Raw genomic sequence first — 22,981 nt, forward strand, 5'->3', positions numbered from 1 at the left:
AAAACAAGAGTCCAGGGCCTGATGGATTCCCTGTGGAATTCTACCACATTCAAAGAAGAAATAATACCCATTCTACTGAAGCTGTTGCAAAAAATAGAAACAAAAAGAAAGCTTCCAGACTCAATCTATGAAGTCAACATTACCTTAATCCTCAAACCAGGCAAAGACCCCATCAAACAGAATTTCAGGCCGATATACCTGATGAATATAGATTCCAAAATCCTCAACAAAATCCTAGCTAATAGGATCCAACAATACATTAAAATGATCATCCACAACGACCAAGTGGGATTTATCCCCAGGATACAAGGGAGGTTCAACATTTGGAAATCAATCAATGTGATAGAACACATTAATAAGAGGAGGGAGAAGAACTATATGGTCCTCTCAATTGATGCAGAAAAAGCATTTGACAAAATGCAGCATCATTTTTCTGATTAAAACTCTTCAGAGTATAGGGATAGAGGGAACATTCCTCAAGCTCATAAAATCCATCTATGAAAAACCCACAGCAGATATCATCCTCAATGGGGAAAAGCTGAGAGCCTTTCCCTTAAGATCAGCAAATGACAAGGATGCCCACTCTCGCCACTATCATTCAACATAGTACTAGAAGTCCTAGCAACAGCAATCAGACAACAAAAAGAAATAAAAGGTATTCAAATTGGCAAAGAAGAAGTCAAACTCTCTCTTTTCGCAGATGACATGATACTTTATGTGGAAAACCCAAAAGACTCCACCCCCAAGTGACTAGAACTCATACAGCAATTCAGTAATGTGGCAGGAAACAAAATCAATGCACAGAAATAAGTTACTTTCTTATACACTAACAATACAACTGTAGAAAGAGAAATTAGAGAAATAATTCCATTTACAATAGCACCAAAAACCATAAGATACCTTGGAATAAACCTAAACAAAGAGGTAAAGGATCTATACTCTAGGAACTACAAAACACTCATGAAAGAAATTGAAGAAGACACAAAAAGATGGAAAAACATTCCATGCTCATGGATCAGAAGAATAAATTGTTAAAGTGTCTATGCAACCCAGAGCAATCTCTACCTTCAATGCCATCCTGATCAAAATTCCAATGACATTTTTCAAAGTGCTGGAAGAAACAATCCTAAAATTTGTATGGAATCAGAAAAGACCACGAATTGCCAAGGAAATGTTGAAAAAGAAAAACAAAGCTGGGGGCATCATGTTGCCAGATTTCAAGCTATCTTACAAAGCAGTGATCACCAAGATAGCACAGTACTGGCACAAAAACAGACTTATAGACCAATGGAACAGAATAGAGAGCCCAAATATGGACCCTCAACTCTATGGTCAAAAAATCTTTGACAAAGCAGGAAAAAATATGCAATGGAAAAAAGTTTCTTCAATAAATGGGGCTGGGAAAGTTGGATAGCTAATACAGAAGAATGAAACTCGACCATTCTCTCATACCATTCACAAAGATAAACTCAAAATGGATGAAAGACTTCAATGTGAGACAGGAATCCATCAAAATCCTAGAGGAAAACATAGGCAGTAACCACTTTGACATCGGCCACAGCAACTTCTTTCAAGATACATCTCCAAAGGATAGTGAAACAAAAGCAAAAATGAACTTTAGGGACTTCATCAAGGTAAAAAGCTCCTGCATAGCAAAGGAAACAGTCAACAAAACAAAGAGGCAACCCACAGAATGGGAGAAGATATTTGCAAATGACACTACAGGTAAAGGGCTGGTATCCAAGATCTATAAAGAACTTCTCAAACTCAAAACCCAAAAAACATGGGGCACCTGGGTGGCTCAGTTGGTTAAGCATCTGCCTTCGGTTCAGGTCATGATCCTGGAGTCCCGGGATTGAGTCCCACATCGGGCTCCCTGCTCGGCAGGGAGTCTGCTTCTCCCTCTGACCCTCCTCCCTCTCATGCTCTCTGTCTCTCATTCTCTCTCTCTCAAATAAATAAATAAAAAATCTTAAAAAAAAAAAAACCCCAAAACAAATAATCAAGTCAAAAAATGGGCAGAAGACATGAACAGACACTTCTCCAAAGAAGACATACAAATGGCTACCAGACACATGAAATAATGTGGAAAAAAGGGAAATTCAAATCAAAACCACACTGAGCTACCATCTTACACCAGTTAGAATGACAAAAATTGACAAGGCAAGAAACAACAAATGTTGGAGTGGTTGTGGAGAAAGGGGAACCCTCTTACACTGTTGGTGGAAATGCAAGTTGGTATAGCCACTTTGGAAAACAGTGTGGAGGTGACTAAAAAAATTAAAAATAGAGCTACCCTATGACGCAGCAATTGGACTACTGGGTATTTACCCCAAAGACACAGATGTAGTGAAAAGAAGGGCCATATGCACCCCAATGTTCATAGCAGCAATGTCCACAAAGCCAAACTGTGGAAAGAGCTGAGATGCCCTTCAAAGGATGAATGGATAAAGAAGATGTGGTCCATATATACAATGGAATATTACTCAGCCATCAGAAAGGATGAATACCCAACTTTTACATCAACATGGATGGGACTGGAGGAGATTATGCTAAGTGAAATAAGTCAGGCAGAGGAAGTCAATTATCATCTGGTTTCACTTATTTGTGGAATGTAAGGAATAGCATGGAAGACATTAGGAGAAGGAAGGGAAAAATGAAGGTGGGGACATCGGAGGGAGAGACGAACCATGAGAGACTATGGACTCTGAGAAACAGCCTGAGGGTTTTAGAGGGGAGGGGTGTGGGGCATGGGTTAGCCTGGTGATGGGTATTAAGGAGGGCACGTACTGCATGGAGCACTGGGTGTTACACGAAAACAATGAATCATCTATCACTACATCAAAAACTAATGATGTATTATATGGTGACTAACATAACATAATAAAATAAAATTAAAAAAGATATATATATGATATATATCCATAATATGTGTGTGTATCTTTTATATATATATATCTTGTGTGTGTGTATATATATATATATGATATATATATATATGATATATATATATCTTCTTTTCCCATTCATTCATTGATGGACATTTAAGTTGTTTCTGTATGTTGGCTATTGTAAATAATGCTGCAATAAGCATAAAGATGAATGTATATTTTCAAATTAGTGTTTTTGTTTTCCTTTGGTAAGTACTCAGAAGTGGAATTTCTGAAACATATGGTAGTTCTATTTTAAATTTTTTGAGAAACCCCTATGCTGTTTTCCATAGTGGCTGCACCAATTTAAATTTTCATTAAAAGTGAACTGGAGTTCTCTCTCTTTCTCCACATCCTCACCAATACTTGTTATTTCTTGCCTCTTGATAATAGTGATTCTAACAGGTGTGAGATGATATCTCTTTGTGGCTTTCATTTGTATTTTCCTAATGATTAGTGATGTTGAGCAAATTTTCATGTGCCTGTCACCCATCTGTACATCCTCTTTGGAAAAATGTCTATTCAGATCCTCAGCCCATTTTTAAAAATCAGAATCTTTTTTTGCTATTTAGTTGTATGAGTTCTTTATATGTTTTAGATATGAATCCCTTATCAGATATAATTTGCAAATATTTTCTCCCATTCAGTAAATTGCCTTTTCATTTTGTTAATGGTTTCCTTTGCTGTGCAAAATAATTTTAGTTTGATGTTGTCCCACTTATTTATATTTGCTTTTGCTGCCTTTGCTTTTGGCTTTAGATCTAAAATATTAAGGCAAAGACTGGTGTCAAGGAGCTTACGCCCTATGTTTTCTTCTAGGGCTTTGATGGTTTCAGTTCTTACATTTGAGTCTTTAATGGTGCAAGCATTTCCCAGCATCGTTTATTAAGGAGACTGTCCTTTCCCTATTGTATATTCTTGGCTCCTTCATTACAAGTTAATTTACCATATATATGTGGGTTTATTTCTGGGCTCTCTATTCTGTTCTATTGATCCATGTCTCTATTTTTATGGCAGTACCATACTGTTTTGATTACTATAGCTTTGTAATATAGTTTGAAATCAGGGAGTGTGATGCCTTCAGCTATGTTCTTCTTTCTCACTATGCTTTGGCTATTCAGGGTCTTTTGTGTTTCCATGGACTTTTAGTATTTTTTTTTTCTATTTATGGGAAAAAAATCATTGGAGTTTTGGTAGGGATTACATTGAATCTATAGATTTCTTTGGGTAAATGACATTTTAATAATATTAATTATTCCAATCCATGAACATGGAATTTCTTTCCATCCATTTGTGTCTTCTTTGATTTCTTTCATCAATGTATTATAATTTTCAGTGTATAGATTTTTCACCTCCTAGGTAAAATTTATTCCTAGGTATTTTATTCTTTCTGATGGAATTATAAATGAAATGATTTTCTTTCTCCTTCTGATAGTTCATTGTCAGTGTACAGAAACACAATTTTTTACATATTGATTTTGTAACTTTACTGAATTCATTTATCAGTTCTAACAGTTTTTTGGTGGTGTCTTTAGGGCTTTCTATATATAAAATAATGTTGCCCACAAATAGTGAAAGTTTTATGTTTTCCTTCCCAATTTGGATGTCTTTTATTTCCTTTTCTTGTCATGTTGTTCTGGCTAAGACTTCCAAAAACAGGCATGCCTCATTTTATTGTCCTTCACTTTATTATGCTGCACAGATACTATTTTTTACAAATTGAGGGTTTATGGCAACCCTGTGTTGAGCAGGATTATTGGTGACATTTTTTTTTAAATTTTATTATGTTATGTTAGTCATCATTAGTTTTTGATGTAGTGATCATGATCCATTGTTTTCGTATAACACCTAGTGCTCTATGCAGTATGTGCCCTCCTTAATAACCATCACCGGGCTTACCAATCCCCCTTCCCCCCGCCCCTCTAAAACCCTGTTTGTTTCTCAGGTCCATAGTCTCTCATGGTTCATCTCTCCCTCCAATTCCCCCCGTCCATTTTTCCCTTCCTTCTCCTAATGTCCTCCATGTTAATTCCTTATGTTCCACAAATAAGTGAAACCATATGATAATTGACTTTCTCTGCTTGACTTATTTCACTTAGCATAATCTCCTCCAGTCCCATCCATGTTGATGTAAAAGTTGGGTATTCATCTTTTCTGATGGCTGAGTAATATTCCATTGTATATATGGACCACATCTTCTTTCTCCATTCATCTGTTGAAGGGCATCTCGGCTCTTTCCACAGTTTGGATATTGCGGACATTGCTGCTGTGAACATTGGGGTGCATATGGCCCTTCTTTTCACTACATCTGTGTCTTTGGGGTCAATACCCAGGAGTGCAATTGCTGGGTCATAGGGTAGCTCTATTTTTAAGTTTTTGAGGCACCTCCACACTGTTTTCCAAAGTGGCTGTACCAACTTGCATTCCCACCAACAGTGTAAGAGGGTTTCCCTTTCTCCACAACCTCTCCAACATTTGTTGTTTCTTCCCCTGTCCATTTTGGCCATTCTAACTGCTGTAAGGTGGTATCTCAGTGTGGTTTTCATTTGGATTTCCCTGATGGCTAATGATGATGAACATTTTTTCATGTGTCTGTTAGCCATTTGTATGTCTCCTCAGAGAAGTGTCTGTTCATCTCTTCTGCCCACTTTTTGATTTGATTATTTGTTTTTTGGGTGTTGAGTTTGAGACGTTCTTTATAGATTTTGGATACCAGCCCTTTACCTGTAGTGTCATTTGCAAATATCTTCTCCCATTCTGTGGGTTGCCTCTTTGTTTTGTTGACTATTTCCTTTGCTGTGCAGAAGCTTTTTATCTTGATAAAGTCCCAAAAGTTCATTTTTGCTTTTGTTTCACTAGCTTTTGGAGATGTATATTGAAAGAAGTTGCAGTGGCTGACATCAAAGAGGTTACTGCCTATGTTCTCCTCTAGGATTTGGATGGATTCCTGTCTCACATTGAGGTCTTTCATCCACTTTGAGTTTATCTTTGTGAATGGTGTTAGAGAATGGTCAAGTTTCATTCTTCTGCATGTGGCTGTCCAGTTTTCCCAGCACCATTTATTGAAGAGAATTTTTTTCCATTGCATGTTTTTTCCTGCTTTGTCAAAGATTATTTGACCATAGAGTTGAGGGTCCATATCTGGGTTCTCTATTCTGTTCCATTGGTCTGTATGTCTGTTTTTGTGCCAGTACCATGCTGTCTTGGTGATCACTGCTTTGTAAGATAGCTTGAAATCGGGCAACGTGATGCCCCCAGCTTTGTTTTTCTTTTTCAACATTTCCTTGGCGATTCGTGGTCTTTTCTGATTCCATACAAATTTTAGGATTGTTTCTTCCAGCACTTTGAAAAATGTCATTGGAATTTTGATCAGGATGGCATTGAAGGTATAGATTGCTGTGGGTAGCATAGACATTTTAACAATGTTTATTCTTCCGATCCATGAGCATGGAATATTTTTCCATCTTTTTGTGTCTTCTTCAATTTCTTTCATGAGTGTTTTGTAGTTCCTAGAGTATAGATCCTTTACCTCTTTGTTTAGGTTTATTCCAAGGTATCTTATGGTTTTTGGTACTATTGTAAATGGAATCGTTTCTCTAATTTCTCTTTCTACAGTTGCATTGTTAGTGTATAAGAAAGCAACTGATTTCTGTGCATTGATTTTGTATCCTGCCACATTACTGAATTGCTGCATGAGTTCTAGTAATTTGGGGGTGGAGTCTTTTGGGTTTTCCATATGAAGTATCATGTCGTCTGCGAAAAGAGAGAGTTTGACTTCTTCTTTGCCAATTTGAATACCTTTTATTTCTTTTTGTTGTCTGATTGCTGTTGCTAGGACTTCTAGTACTATGTTGAATGATAGTGGCGAGAGTGGGCATCCTTGTCATTTGCTGATCTTAAGGGAAAGGCTCTCAGCTTTTCCCCATTGAGGATGATATTCGCTGTGGGTTTTTCATAGATGGATTTTAGGAGCTTGAGGAATGTTCCCTCTATCCCTATGCTCTGGAGAGTTTTAATCAGGAAAGGATGTTGTATTTTGTCAAATGCTTTTTCTGCATCCATTGAGAGGACCATATGGTTCTTCTCCCTCCTCTTATTAATGTGTTCTATCACATTGATTGATTTGGAATGTTGAACCACCCTTGCATCCCGGGGATAAATCCCACTTGGTCGTGGTGGATGATCCTTTGAATGTATTGTTGGATCCTATTAGCTAGGATTTTTTTGAGGATTTTGGAATCCATATTCATCAGGGATATCAGTCTGAAATTCTCCTTTTTGATGGGGTCTTTGCCTGGTTTGGGGATTAAGGTAATGCTGGCCTCAAAGAATGAGTTTGGAAGTTTTCCTTCTGTTTCTATTTTTTGAAACAGCTTCAGTAGAATAGGTATTATTTCTTCTTTGAATGTTTGGTAGAATTCCCCAGGGAATCCATCAGGCCCTGGACTCTTGTTTTTTGGGAGGTTTTTGATCACTGCTTCAATCTCCTTACTGGTTATTGGCCTATTCAGGTTGTCAATTTCTTCCTGTTTCAGTCTTGGCAGCTTATAGGTTTCCAGGAAGGCCTCCATTTCATCCAGATTGCTCAGTTTATTGGCATATAGTTGTTGATAATTTCTAATAATTGTTTCTATTTCCTTGGTGTTAGTCGTGATCTGTCCCCTTTCATTCATAATTTTATTAATTTGGGTCCTTTCTCTCTTCTTTTAGATAAGTCTGGCCAGTGGTTTATCGATCTTATTAATTCTTTCAAAGAACCAGCTTCTAGTCTTGTTGATCTGATCTACTGTGTTTCTGGTTTCTAATTCATTGATTTCTGCTCTAATTTTAATTATTTCTCTTCTAATGCGTTGCTTAGGTGTCATTTGTTGCTTATTCTCTAGTTCTTTAAGGTGTAGAGTTAGTTGGTGAATTCGGGATTTTTCTATTTTTTTGAGTGAGACTTGGATGGCTATGTATTTCCCCCTTAGGACCGCCTTTGCAGTATCCCATAGGTTTTGGACCGATGTGTTTTTGTTCTCATTGATTTCCATGAATTGTTTAAGTTCTTCTTTGATTTCTTGGTTGACCCCAACACTCTTGATCAGAGTGGTCTTTAGCTTCCAAGTGTTTGAATTTCTGCCAAATTTTTTCTTTTGATTGAGTTCCAGTTTTAGAGCATTGTGGTCTGAGAATATGCAGGGAATAATCTCAATCTTTTGGTATCAGTTGAGACGTGATTTGTGACCCAGTATATGGTCTATTCAGGAGAAAATTCCATGTGCGCTCGAGAAGTATGAGTATTCTGTTGTTTTAGGGTGGAATGTTCTGTAAATATCTATGAGGTCCATCTGGTCCAATGTATCATTCAAAGCTCTTGTTTCCTTGTTGATTTTCTGCTTAGATGATCTGTCCATTGCTGAGAGTGGAGTATTGAGGTCTCCTACAATTAACAAATTGTTATCAATATGACTCTTTCTTTTGGTAAACAGTTGGCTTATATAGATGGCTGCTCCCATGTTGGGGGCATAGATATTTACAATTGTTAGATCTTCTTGTTGGGTAGACCCTTTAAGAATGATATAGTGTCCCTCTGTGTCTCTTATTACAGACTTTAGCTTGAAATCGAATTTGTCTGATATAAGAATTGCTACCCCAGCTTTCTTTTGAGGTCCGCTGGCATGGAAGATAGATCTCCGTCCCTTCACTTTCCTTCTGGATGTATCTTTAGGTTCAAAATGAGTCTCTCGTAGGCAGCATATGGATGGGTCCTGCCTTTTTATCCAATCTGCAACTCTGTGCCGTTTTATGGGAGCGTTTAGGCCATTCACTTTGAGAGTGATTCTTGAAAGATACGAATTAATTGTCATCATGTTGCCTGTGAAGACGTTGTTTTTATAGATTGTCCCTGGAAATTTCTGTTGTAGATCACTCTTGGGGTCTTTCTCCTTTTATAGAACCCCCCTTAATATTTCTTGCAGGGCCAGCTTAGTGGTCACATATTCTTTCAACTTCTGCCGGTCGTGGAAGCTTTGCATCTCTCCATCCATTCTAAATGAAAGCCTTGCTGGATAAAGTATTCTTGGCTGCATGTTCTTCTCATTTAGTACCCTGAATATGTCTTGCCAGGCCTTTCTGGCTTGCCAGGTCTCTGTGGATAGGTCTGACGTTATTCTGATGTTCCTCCCTCTGTACGTAAGGAATCTCTTCCCCCTAACTGCCCTTAAGATGGTTTCCTTGGTTCTAAGATTTGCAAGTTTTACTATGACATGCCGGGGTGTTGGCCTGTGTTCCTTGATCTTAGGAGGGGTCCTCTCTGCCTCTAGGACTCGAATGTTTTTTTCATTCCCCAGATGAGGGAAGTTCTCAGCTACGATTTGCTCAAATACATCTTCTAGCCCTCTCTTTCTCTCCACTCCCTCCGGAATTCCAATTATTCTGACATTGGAACGCCTCATGGTGGCACTTATTTCTCTGATTCTATTTTCATGGATTCTGAGTTGTTTTTCCCTGGCCTCCTCTTTTCCCTTTTATCTATTTTACTGTCTTCCAGATCGCTTATTCTCTCTTCTGTCTCAGTTACCCTAGCTGTTAGATTATCTAGATTGGATTGGATCTCATTGATAGCATTTTTAAGTTCTGCCAATTCACCTTTCATTTCTGCCCTTAGAGACTCTATGTTACCATCAATTGATTTCTCCATTCTAGCCATTGTCTTCACAATTGCTAGCCTCAATTCCATCTCTGACATCTTGGTTATGTCTGTATCCATTTGTAAATCTGCAGCATAAGTCATAATCTCTGAGTCTTTTCTGTTTTGGGGGCTCCTCCTCCTAGTCATTCTGTTGATGGGTGTTTGAGGGAATGTATAGAGTCCAAATTATTGACCATGACCCAAGCAAGATGCACCTGTTTTCTTGGGACCTTAGGGTTGCTGGCCTCTTGTTTTCCCAGCCTGTCTTCTGGGGGAGGGGCCTGCTGCGCTGTTACTCAGGCAACCCTGTTTGGGCGGAGTTGACCTGCCCCCCTGTGGTGGGGGATGGGCTCAGTGGGAATCAGTCTTTGGGGCTTTTGTTCTCTGGCGCCTTTCCCTGGCGGCTTTCCATGTCTCTTCCGCGAGTCAGAGCAGAAGTGACCGTTTCCAACCCTCTGCCTCAGAGTAGAGAGACCTCAGTCTGTTCTTCAGTGAGCTCTCCAGGCCACACTGTCTCCGTTTCTGTCCGTGCTGCTATAAACTGCCTCATCCTGGGTTGTGCACCCCTCCGCAGTGCTCCCAGTCCTGCCTCCAGGTCGGGGCATGTCTCTGCCCTTTGTGCTTCTAAAACCACCAGCCGCTCCCAGTTCGTGCACGACCCCATCGTTCTGGTTTTCCACCCCGGGGGGTTCCCCTAAAGTCCTTTCCCAACGCTACCAGTCTGCGAGTCTGTGCCCTGTCTGCAGCGCGCGAGGCTGTCACTCACCGGCGGTGTAGGATCCCCACATCCAGGCACCCTCCCGCCTCCCTTTATCCTCTGATATCTGCCCGCAGAATCACGGCTCTCCGCTTTGTACCTCAAAACCAACTGCCTGTGATACTCTGTTTGTAGAGATCCAGATCTTCTTACATCTCAGGATGGTTTCGTGGGTGTTCAGAGTGGTCTGGTAGATATCCAGCTCAATTCCGGGGACCAGTTGAAATAGGGTCCCCTACTCCTCTGCCATCTTTCCCCTCCCATAGTTTTTTCTATATTGCATTTCCATTTTCATTTGTCTCAAGATATTTTTTTAATTTCCCCTTTGATTCCTTCATTGACCCATTGGTTGTTCAGTAGCACATTGTTTAATATATATATAGTTGTGATTTTTCTAGTTTTCTTCTTGTAATTGATTTCTAGTTTCATACCATTATTATTAGAAGAGATGCTTGATAGGATTTCAATCTTAAATTTATTGAGATTTGTGTTTTTTTAAAGACTTACTTATTTTAGAGAGAGAGCATGCAAATGGGGGGAGGGGCAGAGGCAGAGAGAGAATCTCAAGCAGACTCCCTCCTGAGCCCAGAGCCCAACATGGGTTTTGATCTCACAACCCTGAGATCATGACCTGAGCCAAAATCAAGAGTTGGACACTTAACTGACTGAGCCACCCAGGCGCCCCTCACTTGTCTTTTTTAAAGATTTTATTTATTTTGAGAGAGAGAGAGAGTGCGCTTGTGCAAGCTAGTGGGGAGGTGGGAGGGGAAAAGGCAGAGAGAGAATCTCAAGCAGGTATATTTACTTTACCAATGAGATTTTTACTTGCATACATTTTCTTGTTAATAATTATTAGTACCTTCTTTTTCAGCTTAAAGAAGTCCCTTTAACCTTTCTTATAAGGCCAGTTTAGTGGTAATGAACTCCCTTAGCTTTTACTTGTCTGGAAAACTCTTTACCTCTCCTTCAATTCTCAATGATAAACTTACTGGATAGAATATTGTTGGTTGGAAGTTTTTTCCCTTTCAGTGCTTTGAATATATCATGCCACTCTCTTCTGGCCTGCAAATTTTCTGTTGAAAAATCTGTTGATAGCCTTATGGGGGTTCCATTGTGTGTAAATGTTTTGTTTTATTCTTGCTGCTTTTAAGATTCTCTCTTTAACTTTTAACATTTTCATTATAATGTGTCTTGGTGTGGGTATTTTTGGGTTCATTTTATTTGAAACTCTCTGGGCTCTCTATACCTGGATGTTTATTTCCTTCTCTGGGTTAGGGAGGTTTTCAGCCATTATTTGTTCAAATAAGTTTTCTGCCCCTTTTTCTCTCCCTTCTCCTTCTAGAACTCCTATAATGTAAATGTTATTCTGCTTGATGTTGCCTCATAAGTCCTTTAAACAATCTTTACTTTCTAAAATTCTTTCTTTCTTTCTTTTTAAATAATTTTCTTTAAAGATTTTATTTATTTGACGGAGAGAGCACAAACAGGGGTAGCAGCAGACAGAGGGAGAGGGAGAAGCAGGCTCCCCGTGGAGCAGGCAGTCCGATGCAGGGCTTGATCCCAGGACACTGGGATCATGACCTGAGCCGAAGGCAGTCGCTTAACTGACTGAGCCACCCAGGTGCCCCTAAAATTCTTTTTTTTTTTTAAAGATTTTATTTATTTATTTGACAGAGAGAGAGACAGCGAGAGAGGGAACACAAGCAGGGGGAGTGGGAGAGGGAGAAGAAGGCTTCCTGCTGAGCAGGGAGCCCAATGCAGGGCTCCATCCCAGGACCCTGGGGTCATGACCTGAGCTGAAGGCAGACACTTAATGACCGAGCCACCCAGGTGCCCTTAAAATTCTTTTTCTTTTCACTGCTCTGTTTGGGTGAGTTCCACTGCCCTGTTTTCCAGATCACTGATACTTTCTTCTGCTTCATCTAGTCTGCCATTGAACTCCTCTAGCACACTTTTCTATTCAGTTATTGTATTCTTCAGCTCTGTGACTTCCATTTGGTACTTTCCTATATTTTCTATCTCTTTGTTGAAGTTTTCCCTGTATTCATCCATTCTTCTCCCAAGTTTGGTGAACATTTTTATGATCATTACTTTAAATTCTTTATCAAATAAATTATTTACCTCTGTTTTATTAAGGTTTCTTTTTGAGGTTTTTATCCTGTTCTTTTACTTGGAACATATTTTTCCATTTCTTCATTTGCTTGACTCTCTGTTTCTATGTATTAGGTGAGAAAGCTACATCTCCCAGCCTTAGAAGGATGGCTTGTGTAGATGATGAACCTTATCATTTAACTTTGTCCTTGCTTTTGGTTGTCTCTGGAATATTTGTGATTATCTAAGTAGCCTGATTTATTCTTGATAGTTCCCAGTTGTTGAGGGTCATCTTAATCAGAATCTAGTTTCAGGCTGATTGGAAGATAGCCCCTCAGGCAGCAGGTTTTAAAGTATGCAAATATATACAGTCATGTGGGACTGTGGTCATAATCCTTGCTGACCTCCTGTTCCGGCAATGTGGAGGTTTTTCCTAGACAACAGTTGCAAAAATCATGGCTCTGAATAATGTATAAGCACCTTTCTGGAGGCTACCAGCAAACTGTAACAAGGCAAAGATGATGTCCCCCAACCTATGTTCCCTGAGAGTACCTCCTTAGCCTCTAGATATATGGGAAACCTGACATCTACCCCTCAGGTTGAAGCTCTGGGACAAGTAAATACGCCTTTTTCACAGGAATATTGGGGATGTGTTTCAGTCTGCTATCTGTGTAATGCCCTGGTGGTGATAGCCTGCCAAGAACTATGTTTCTGATTGTTTCAGTCCTGTTGGGCCTACAGATGCAAGGCTCCTGCCATCAGATTCAGGAGATCAAGGGGTATCTCCTGTGTGGACTACATGTGCCCACTGGCTTTAGCAAGGCAGAGCAAGATTGCAGGGCCAGTCCATGCCTACTGGCTTTAGTGGAGCAGTGGGAAAGCACAGGGCTGGGGCATGCCCACTGGCTTTTGTGAGGCAGCATATCCCTGGTATATTAATACATGACAGAATACTTACAGTTTTATTGAGATTTAACAGTTTTAACTGCTTCTTCCTCCACCCTCATGCAAAGTCCCTTCACTTTTGAAATTCAATTTAATCGTAGATGGCATGTGTATAATGACAACAACGGAGTGAGGTCAACTAGGGGAGCTGGCAGATAGCTTGGACAAAGCCCCAAAATATGGTAGTTCCTTTTCAAATTCATGTTGGTCTAAGATCTATACATCAGGTTTGCAGGATAAAAACTAGATGTTTGTTTTGTTTTGTTTTTTGATCAGTGTGCCTAGAGTTGATCAGTTACTGAAAAACAGAGTCACAAATAAGCATACTCATAAAAGACTGAATGCAATCTCATCTGCCAATCTAGGTAACCTTGAGTAATATAACTACCAAGTGGACCAGTTACTCATATTCTCTACTTCCCTATATCAGATGTGTAAATAAAAAATTCTGAGTCTTTCCAATGGGCCAAACATCTACTAGGTGCTAGAGACACAACAATGAACACAAAGTAGCCCCTCCCCTCATGCTTCTGGTTTGAGAGTTGGCAAAATATTTTTCTGTAGAGGCCTAAATAAGAACTTCTAGGATTTTCAGGTCATACAGTTTGTGTCAGAACTATTAAATTGTGCTGTTCTGTGAAAACAGCCATAGACAGTACATAAACAAATGGCATGATTTTGTTCCAATAGAACTTTATGGACACTGAAATTTGACCTTCATATAATTTTCACATGTCATGAAATACTATTTTTCTTTTGCTTTTTTCCTCCTCAACCATTTAAAAATATATTTTTAAAAAACACTCAGAGCGGGCGCCTGGGTGGCTCAGTCGTTAAGCGTCTGCCTTCGGCTCAGGTCATGATCCCAGAGTCCTGGGATCGAGTCCCACGTCGGGCTCCCTGCTCCAAGGGAAGCCTGCTTCTCCCTCTCCCACTCCCCCTGCTTGTGTTCCTGCTCTCGCTGTCTCTGTCTCTGTCAAATAAATAAATAAAATCTTAAAAAAAAAAAAAAACACTCAGAGCCAGCAGGCCATTCAAAAACAAGTGGTGGGCTAGATTTAGCCCATGAGCTGAAGTTTGCCAACCCCTGTCTAGTCTAATGCAAAAGATAAATACAGAAACAAATTATTTCAATACAATGTGATAAAAGCTAGAGTTCTATGGTTCTGTAGGAGCTAGAGGAAGGCCATCTAACTTAATCCAAGGCATCAAAGAAAGTATCCTATAAACATCAACCCCAGAGCTGAGTCTTAAAGAATGTTAATATGAAGGCATTAACTAAGCAAAGAAAGGGAAAACTATGCTCCAAGTAGAAAGCAGAGAATGAACAGTCACAGAATTGATAAACAGCATGAAATTCTTGGGCAATGGTATTATTTTAGCATAAAAGATAAGGAATGCCAGATGAAGTTGTAGGTAAGGGTAGGGATGAAACTATAAAATGTCTTATATACCATGCCTCTGGGCAATGAAGGCCACTGACAAGTTTTCAGCAGGGGATTGATATAATTGAATCTGTATTTTAGATTTATCTCTGTGGCAACACTTTGGCAGACAGATCTGAGACAGCTGAGAGGCTACTGAAATAGTCCAGGGGCGAGAAGATGAGGGCCTGAACCAGGCAAAAGCAGTGGAAATGGAGAAAAGAGGATAAATTCTAGAAGTGTCTAAAAGGTAAAATTAACATGGCTTAGTGAGGAGAGCAAGAAGTAAAAAATGACTCACATTTCTTACTTGGATGGCTAGGTGGATGAAAGTACCACCAAGTGCTATTGGAAGGAGAGAGAGTTTTATAAGCTAGATAATGAATTCAGATTTATACATATTGTATTGCATTTACTGTTGGGTTTTCCTGTGGAGGTTTTTACCAGGCCACTGTACATATGAATTTTGGGGACGGATTAGAACTAGAGATACAGTTATGAGCACAGATGTGGTTGTTAAAACCATGAATGACTGTAGTTGCTCAGATTCAGCAAGTAGAGTAAGAAGAGTCATAGGCCATGGTGATTAAAGGAGACTGAAAGAATAGGAGAAAATATTTGAGGCTTTGATGATAGTAAAGAGTAGCTGTAAAGAGAATGGAGTATGAGAAAGCTAAAAGGAGAAGAGGTTGCTGTCAGAGAGGTGAATTTAGTCTTTCACAACGGATTCCTGAAAATTAATCCTTAATGCCTTGAGGCAGTGGTTCTTAAACTATAAGCTTTTTACCTGGAAAGCTTGTTAAAACACAGTGCTAGGAACCACCCCCAGAGTTTTGATTCAGTAGGTGTCCGGTGGTGCTCAATAATTTGCATTTCTAGCAACTTCCTAAGTGATGCTCACCCATGAGAACCACAGCCCTAAAGCATCCATTTTATGCAATGAATTAACTTTTTTAATGGATCTAGAATGCTCCTAGTTGTGTATCATCCTTGGGGATAGTAAGATAATAGACACTCAACTTATTTTCTTTGTTTTGTGATTCAGATAAGAAACCCTGTTAGCAAGCCTGGAGGGTGTCAGAGCCCATGAGAGCAGAGACCATACCTATGTTATTCATGATTGATTCACTAGATTCTAGCATAGGTTAGACATTCGGTTAAGATATGTTGACTGAAAGATTGGCAAAGTCCATAGTACAGTTGGAGGAGTGAGCTGCTGATATAGAGGGTTTATTGCTGAAGTTATGATCAAGGACCCAGAAGAGTAAAGTTTGTGATCCTCTACAAGGACAATAAAATCTTTCAGTATGACAACATGAATTGGGGTAGGGAAAATGATGGTGAAGCAGGTGCCAAAATATAAAATGGAAGCGGGAGAATGACCTGGAGGCTGATAGAGGTCAGCAGTAGGGAAAGGAAAATGATATAGCCTGCATGTTGAATTTCAAAAGTGAAGGGACTTTGCCTGAGGGTGGAGGAATAATGCTTTGGAAGTTGTCTATAGAGAGCATGCCTAATCCAGTGCCTATGAACATACCACTGACCATTAAATTGTGTCTTGCTTTTTTATCACTTAATACAGTGCCCTGAAACTTTACCCACATGATCAAAAATTATTTTTACACATTTTCTCTTTCTGGATAGTTCTTTTTTTTTTTTTTTTACCGTATATATCCTCTTTCTTTCATACACATTCCTTCTTAAGGCCATTCCTAAGAATTTTATATGTTTGATTGCTATCGTGAATGGGATATATTTCTCCTTGTAGCTCCAAATTGGTTATTCTGGTCTATTGTTCTTTTAAATTAAATTTGAGCTTCTTTGACTTATCCTCTGAACTAGTTGTAACATTCTCATTAAGTAAATAAAATCTTTAAATATGTTCATTTTTTTATATCATTATGAGAATTAAGATTTTCACTTTTTTTTTTAAGATTTTATTTATTTATTTGACAGAGAGAGAGAATAGCTAGAGCAGGAACACAAGCAGGGGGAGTGGGAGAGGGAGAAGCAGGCTTCCTGCCGAGCAGGGAGCCCGATGAGGGACTAGATCCCAGGACCCTGGGATCATGACCTGAGCCAAAGGCAGACGCTTAACGACTGAGCCACCCAGGCGCCCAGATTTTTACCTTTTAAAAATTATCTTTTGGGGTGCCTGGGTGGCTCAGTCAGTTAAGCGTCTACCTTGGGCTCAGGTCATGATCTCAGGGTCCTGGGATTGAGCCCCGCTTTGGGCTCCCTGCTTGGCAGGAAGCCTGCTTCTCCCTCTCCCTCTGCCCCTGCCCACTGCTTGTGTGTACTCTCTTGCTCTTTCTCAAATAAATGAATAAAATCTTTTAAAAAATTATCCTTTAACATTTGTAATGAATTATTATTGTGCAATATTACTGAAGTAGATTTGATAAAAATCACTTATAGGTTTTACATCTAAGTTCACAAACCAAAGAGAATATTCTTTTTGGAACAGTCTGTCGGATATTGGTATCAGAATGATGCTAGTTTCAAAATCAATGTGAATAACTCCGCAAGATTTTCAATTCTATAACAATGTGGATATTCGTAGAAAATTTGAAGGAACTCACTGATAAAAAACATCTGGCCCTAAAGTATTTTTGGAAGTTTCTCTTTGATAATTGTTTTCAATGTTTCTACAGTTACAGGCCCATTTTGTTTTGAACTTCTTACTAATGAATGGTGTTTAACATTTTATTAGGTATTTCAAATTTGCTGAGATTTTCAAATTTATTAAGGTACAATTATACTTTCCTATAATTTAAGAAAAGTTCTTTGTATTTGTTGTTCTATTCCATTTATCTTTTAAATTTTATTTATAATTTATCTTTGTTTTCTTAATTAAATTTGCTAGAGGCTTATCTACTTAATTCATCTCCCCATAAAAACAACATACCCCTTGGCTTCATATTATATTGGATTCTTAATCATGTAATTTCATTCTTCATTTTTAATAATGAAATATTTAAGGTTATGAATTTACTTCTGAATATTGCTCTCAAAGTTTTGACAAGTCGTGATCTCATTTTTGTTATTTTTTATTAGTCTGCTAGTGTTTCTTTTGGCTAATACTTATATATAAATGTGTTCTGAAATACTAAAACAGTGGAAGACTTTTGTTCGAATTTGTTTCTAAATTTGTAGAAGTTTTACATTATCACCAGAGAACAGGGCAAGGCTGATTTCTACTTGTAAGAGTATGCAAAGATTTTCTTTGTGGTATACCACATGATCATGGGTATTAAAGAGGGCACGTTCTGCATGGAGCACTGGGTATTATACGCAAACAATGAATCATGGAACACTACATCAAAAACTAATGATGTAATGTACGGTGATTAACATAACATAATAAAAAATGTTCTTTGAATATTTGAAAGAGTGTGTATTCACTGTCAATCAAATATAATTTTTGATGTTAATTAAATCTGATGAATTGTATTTTTCAAATATTCTTTTTTTAAAATTTTATTTATTTGACAGAGAGAGAGATAGCGAGAGCAGGAACACAAGCAGGGGGAGTGGGAGAGGGAGAAGCAGGCTTCCTGCCGAGCAGGGAGCCCGATGTGGGACCCGATCCCAGGACCCTGGGATCATGACCTGAGCCGAAGGCAGACGCTTAATGACTGAGCCACCCAGGCGCCCTCAAATATTCTAAGTACTTATTTTCTTGGTCTTTCTTTCTTTTCATGTCATAGTTAAATTGTATAAATCTTCCATATAGACATTTCTATAATTTTTCTTCTTGTATTTCAAATAGTCTTTTATTCAAATATTTGGATGTAAAAAAATGTTTCATGAATATAATATCCTTAAAATAATTTGTATCTTCTATCAATATTAAATAAATCTCACGGGACCAACAAGATTGTATAGTTATTGTTCCTGTTTTGTTTTGTTTCCAAATAGATAAGTGACATGATCAGATGCCTTATTTGGAGAATGGATTGATCAGAAGGAGGTGAGACCAAAAGATGAGAAGCCAGTGAAAGGACTCTTATAATCGTCCAGGTAAGAAATCATGAGTGTTTGGATGAAGACCAAGGCTGCAGAGAGGTTTATAGCAAGTAGAATCATTAAGACTTGGAATTAGATTGAAGGGGGTTGGGGCAAGTGAGAAAAGTTGAGAGTTAACACCTAGATTTCTGACTTAGTTGACCATTATCTAAAAGTCAATATAGGAGAAAGAGCTGGTGTGGCTTTTCAGAATAAGCCATTTTCTAAAGTTCTTCTTTTTCATTATATTCATCCCAAAGGACTCGAGTCCAGACTTAAAGCTCAGTGTTGAATCTTCGCCAATGGATTGCTTACTCAAACCAAAGTCTACCTTAGTATAAAACACTAGGTTAAATATTAAATTTCAGGGGATCACCTTTCATCTATGTGCTAAGAGCTCCTTCATAAATTTGAGGAACCATTTGGACTAAGAAAGAGGGAATAAATGCCTGCTAACACCATTCCTGGGGTAATCCATACAGGAAGGCTAAGTTTTCCACAAGAGGGCAGCATCACCTAATAAATTATGTCATTGAGGGCCTCCTCCAATAGGCGCTGGGGGGAGGCTGAAAGGGTAGACAGTATAAGTTGGGGAGCCATAGGACCTGCCACACCATGAAAACCAAGGGGCCCTACTATCTCCATGGCCATAATTACAGCTACTCCTAAGTGGTAGTGGCAGATGTTGCTACAGCAGGAACAAAGAGAACATCGTGCTCATCAAGGAAGGATGAGTAGGGGACAGCCAGATACTCTCATTCTTATGACTGGCTCAGAAGCCACCAGGGATGGTGTCTACATTCCTTACAGGTGCTGGTATCTCTGTATAACCTGTATCTCCCAGGGACCTTTATTTCATGTTGAGATCTTTGTCACCCCTAATGGTTTCTCTGCAAATCACGTGCTGTAAAGGTTAGGCTGCAAAGTACACTACAGTTCTGGTGTTCTCCTTACTTAATAATGTTTGGTTACCCCAATTATGCTTCTCTTATACCCCAGGGAAAGTAATGGGAATGAAATTCCTTGAGAACCCGGTAAGTGAAAGGCATTTTACATACATTGCCTTGTTTAATCATTACAACAATGCCATTATATAGGAACTATTATATGTGACAGAACTAGGCAGTGTCATACATGGGTCTATCTGACTCTAAAGTAAAAACTACCAAGCTACCTCTCCAAGAAGCCTTGTTTAAAACTTAAATCACGACCGAATTCAAGACTGAGTCAGTGGCAATGTATCTATTGTATAAGACATTGCTTAACCTGTCACTTCCTATCCAGGTATATGAGCAGGGATGGCTTAATTTTAGGTACCAGCAGGTAATCCGATCAATCAATAGGATCCTATGTAACCTCACCCTTACTAAGTTAAAACCCTTTCCCCCTTAAGTATTCTCTCAGGATAAATCACTTGGATGTAGAGCATGAGAACAGCAGAAGAATTAAAGACGGCTTCTGCGTTTCTGGTTTGGTTGACCGAGGGCATGGTGGTCCCAAGCACTGAGATGAGGAGCTTGAGAGGAAAAGCTGACATGTTAGATTTGGGGCATATTATACTTGAAATGCTTCTGAGACATCTAAGTATAAATGTCCAGTGGGAAGTTGGCTATATGGGTCTGGGGCTCAAGAAATATAATAATAGATACATGTAAATGAGAATTTAAAACTCTGGAACTGAGTGAGGTTCTCCATGGTATATTAAAAAAGTTAGAAAGAGTGGAACTAAAGAAAACACCACCATGTAAGGGATGATCAGAGGAAAGGCAGGTAGTAGAGGAACCTGGTTTTAAAAAATGAACAGAGAGGTAGGAAAGTAACAAGAAAATGAGGTATCTTGCAAGCAAGAAAGCAGAGTTTCACAAAGGAGAACATAACCCAGAGCAACAATGTCAAATGCCATATTACTAATCAGACATGACGAAGACTGAAAGCAATCCATTGACTTTGACAATTAAGAAGTAATATGTAGTTTTTGACAGAGTAGTTTCAGTGGAGTTCTGTAGGTCAAATTCAGACTGCAGTGGGTGGAAAGCTAAATTGTAGATGAAGACAGTGAGTATAGACTCTCCTTTTGAGAGACTGAGTATAAACAAGGGGAGAAAGATGGGTCAGTAGCCGGAGGGGAATAGTAGGATTACGGGAAGATGCTTTAAAAATATTTTTTCTAGTAAAAATAATTAAGATGGAGAAGCTCAGGCTTGTGTATAGGATAAAGGAAACCAACAGAAGGGAGAGGTATGAGCTCCAGTAGCACAGAGCAAAGATAGAGCAGCAAAATGGAAGAAGCCATATGGAAAGCTCACCAATAAGCAAACATGTAATTGCAGCAAAACAACTGTGCCCAAGTATATCCTTACCTTCCTTTTGCTTCGGCCACTCCACTTATCTGGAAGCCTTTCTCCTCCTGATGGCTTATTTGTCCAATTATACCCACCCTTTAGCTCAAATTCCACTTCCTCTATGAACTCTTACCCTACCAGTCTCTTCTGAAGTACTGTCTCTTTCTCTTGAATTCTAATAGCAATTTCTGTCTGAATAATCCATTTGACAATCACCCTTCAGCCTGTGAAATCTCCTTTATTGCTTTTTTCTCCCCAGAAATGTATTGCTAGTTAATTTGTCACACATGTGTCTTTTCTCCCCCATTTGACTGTATTCTCCTGAAGGGCAGGGTTTCTATCTTAGAGTTTGCCACAGCTTCCAGAATGCCTACCGTGGCTGGTAGTAGGGTCTCTTTAAATCTGTGTAGTTGATTTAAATAAAAACTTGAAAGAATAAATCTCTCTGGTTGAACAGGGCAGCCTGTTATGAAGGAGACAGAAAAACACCAGGTTAGGTAGGCCCTTGGTGTATATGGAATCATTTACTTCTCTTGGTAGCAAATAAGGAGACTGAGTCTTGCAGATATAAAATAAACTATATAAAATTATATAAAATAACCAGGGTGACACAGGTAATATGTAGCAATGTCAGGATTTGAACCACAGACCCCTTCTCCTATGCCATTCTGCTTCAGTTGTCTGCAAAATTCTGTTCATGTGAGACACCTCTTTCTTTGATGATGTTTAGCTAGAGACATAACTCTCTTGAGGCTTTAGTACCAACCTAGCGGTTCAGTGGCCCCTATTCCTTATAGCAGCAAATCTCCCTGTACCTTACCTCCTGACAATCAGCTTGAGGATCCGGAAGGAGCCTTTAATGAGGATGAGGGCCTCTTGGCGGGAGCCATACAATGGAGTGCCATTGATATTCACCAGCTCATCACCAGTCCTCATCTTCTGGGACAAGGCTGCCTTGCCCCCATCTTCAATCTGTGTTGCAGAGAACAGAACAGAAAGCAGGTGGGTGGTGAGATGACTCCTTACCCAAAATTCTACTTCCTGGTTCCTCCCAAACTCAGAGCCATAAGTAGTACCGGGGGGAAGGCTCCAGGAAGCTCCAGGAAACAGCTAAGAAGCTGATCACAGGCTAGTATTTATATTTACAGAAGGCCAACCTTGGGCAAACCCTTGAGGAAGGAGGCAATACTGAAATAATGCAAGCTCTGCTCTGGAGGAATCCACGTCCTTCTGGGGAGACAAGCACTTCTCAATGAGAATGATGTTTGGAAGGAATGTGACAGTGTGAGCTGAAGTAGCAGGGTGGCATAGCAAAATGTGAACACAAATTAGAGCCAGAAGAGCTAGGCTCCAGCAAAATGACCTTTGGCAAGTCCTTTCCTATCTTGGGGCAGCCTTTGAAGTCTGATAAAGTTGAGTTTGAATCTTGGTTCTAGTACTTTCTAGCTTAGTGACCCTGAGCAAGTAACCTAACATCTTTATGTCTCAATTACCTGATAGAGGAAAATAAATAACAGAAGTACCTACCTCACAGGGCTGTTAGCATAGGGAATGTCTGAGAACATTTAAGTCCTCAATAAATGTGAGCTCTGATGAGTATAGCAAGGGAGTTGACTCTGAAGACCTTGAGCTTCAGCTCAATATTCTGTGAGCAGAATTGCTAATTCAAACGATACAAAAGATGTACAGACAAAGTAACTGATCATGTGTCTATGCTCTTCAACAAGTGCCTAGTACAGTGCTTCTAGGGTATGGAACACAGTGGGCATTCACCAAAATCTGGAAACATAGGTGTTCATTGTACCATCATG

General features: G+C 39.2%; 1 protein-coding gene across 3 annotated transcripts in view; it reads right to left on the minus strand.

Moving 5' to 3' along the window:
* SHROOM4 (shroom family member 4) overlaps positions 1 to 22,981 on the minus strand; it is a 217,400-nt gene that overhangs the window by 96,829 nt on the left and 97,590 nt on the right. For all 3 annotated transcript variants that reach the window (XM_064574065.1, XM_064574068.1, XM_045878003.3), the window contains exon 2: positions 21,991 to 22,142. In XM_064574065.1, coding sequence (XP_064430135.1) covers positions 21,991 to 22,142 — 152 coding nt within the window. The remainder of the gene's footprint in view (positions 1 to 21,990; positions 22,143 to 22,981) is intronic.

Source organism: Mirounga angustirostris, unplaced genomic scaffold (assembly GCF_029215605.1).
Source record: "Mirounga angustirostris isolate CCGP_5_RB_7025 unplaced genomic scaffold, mMirAng1.0.hap1 SCAF_11, whole genome shotgun sequence".
Lineage (NCBI taxonomy): Eukaryota > Metazoa > Chordata > Mammalia > Carnivora > Phocidae > Mirounga > Mirounga angustirostris.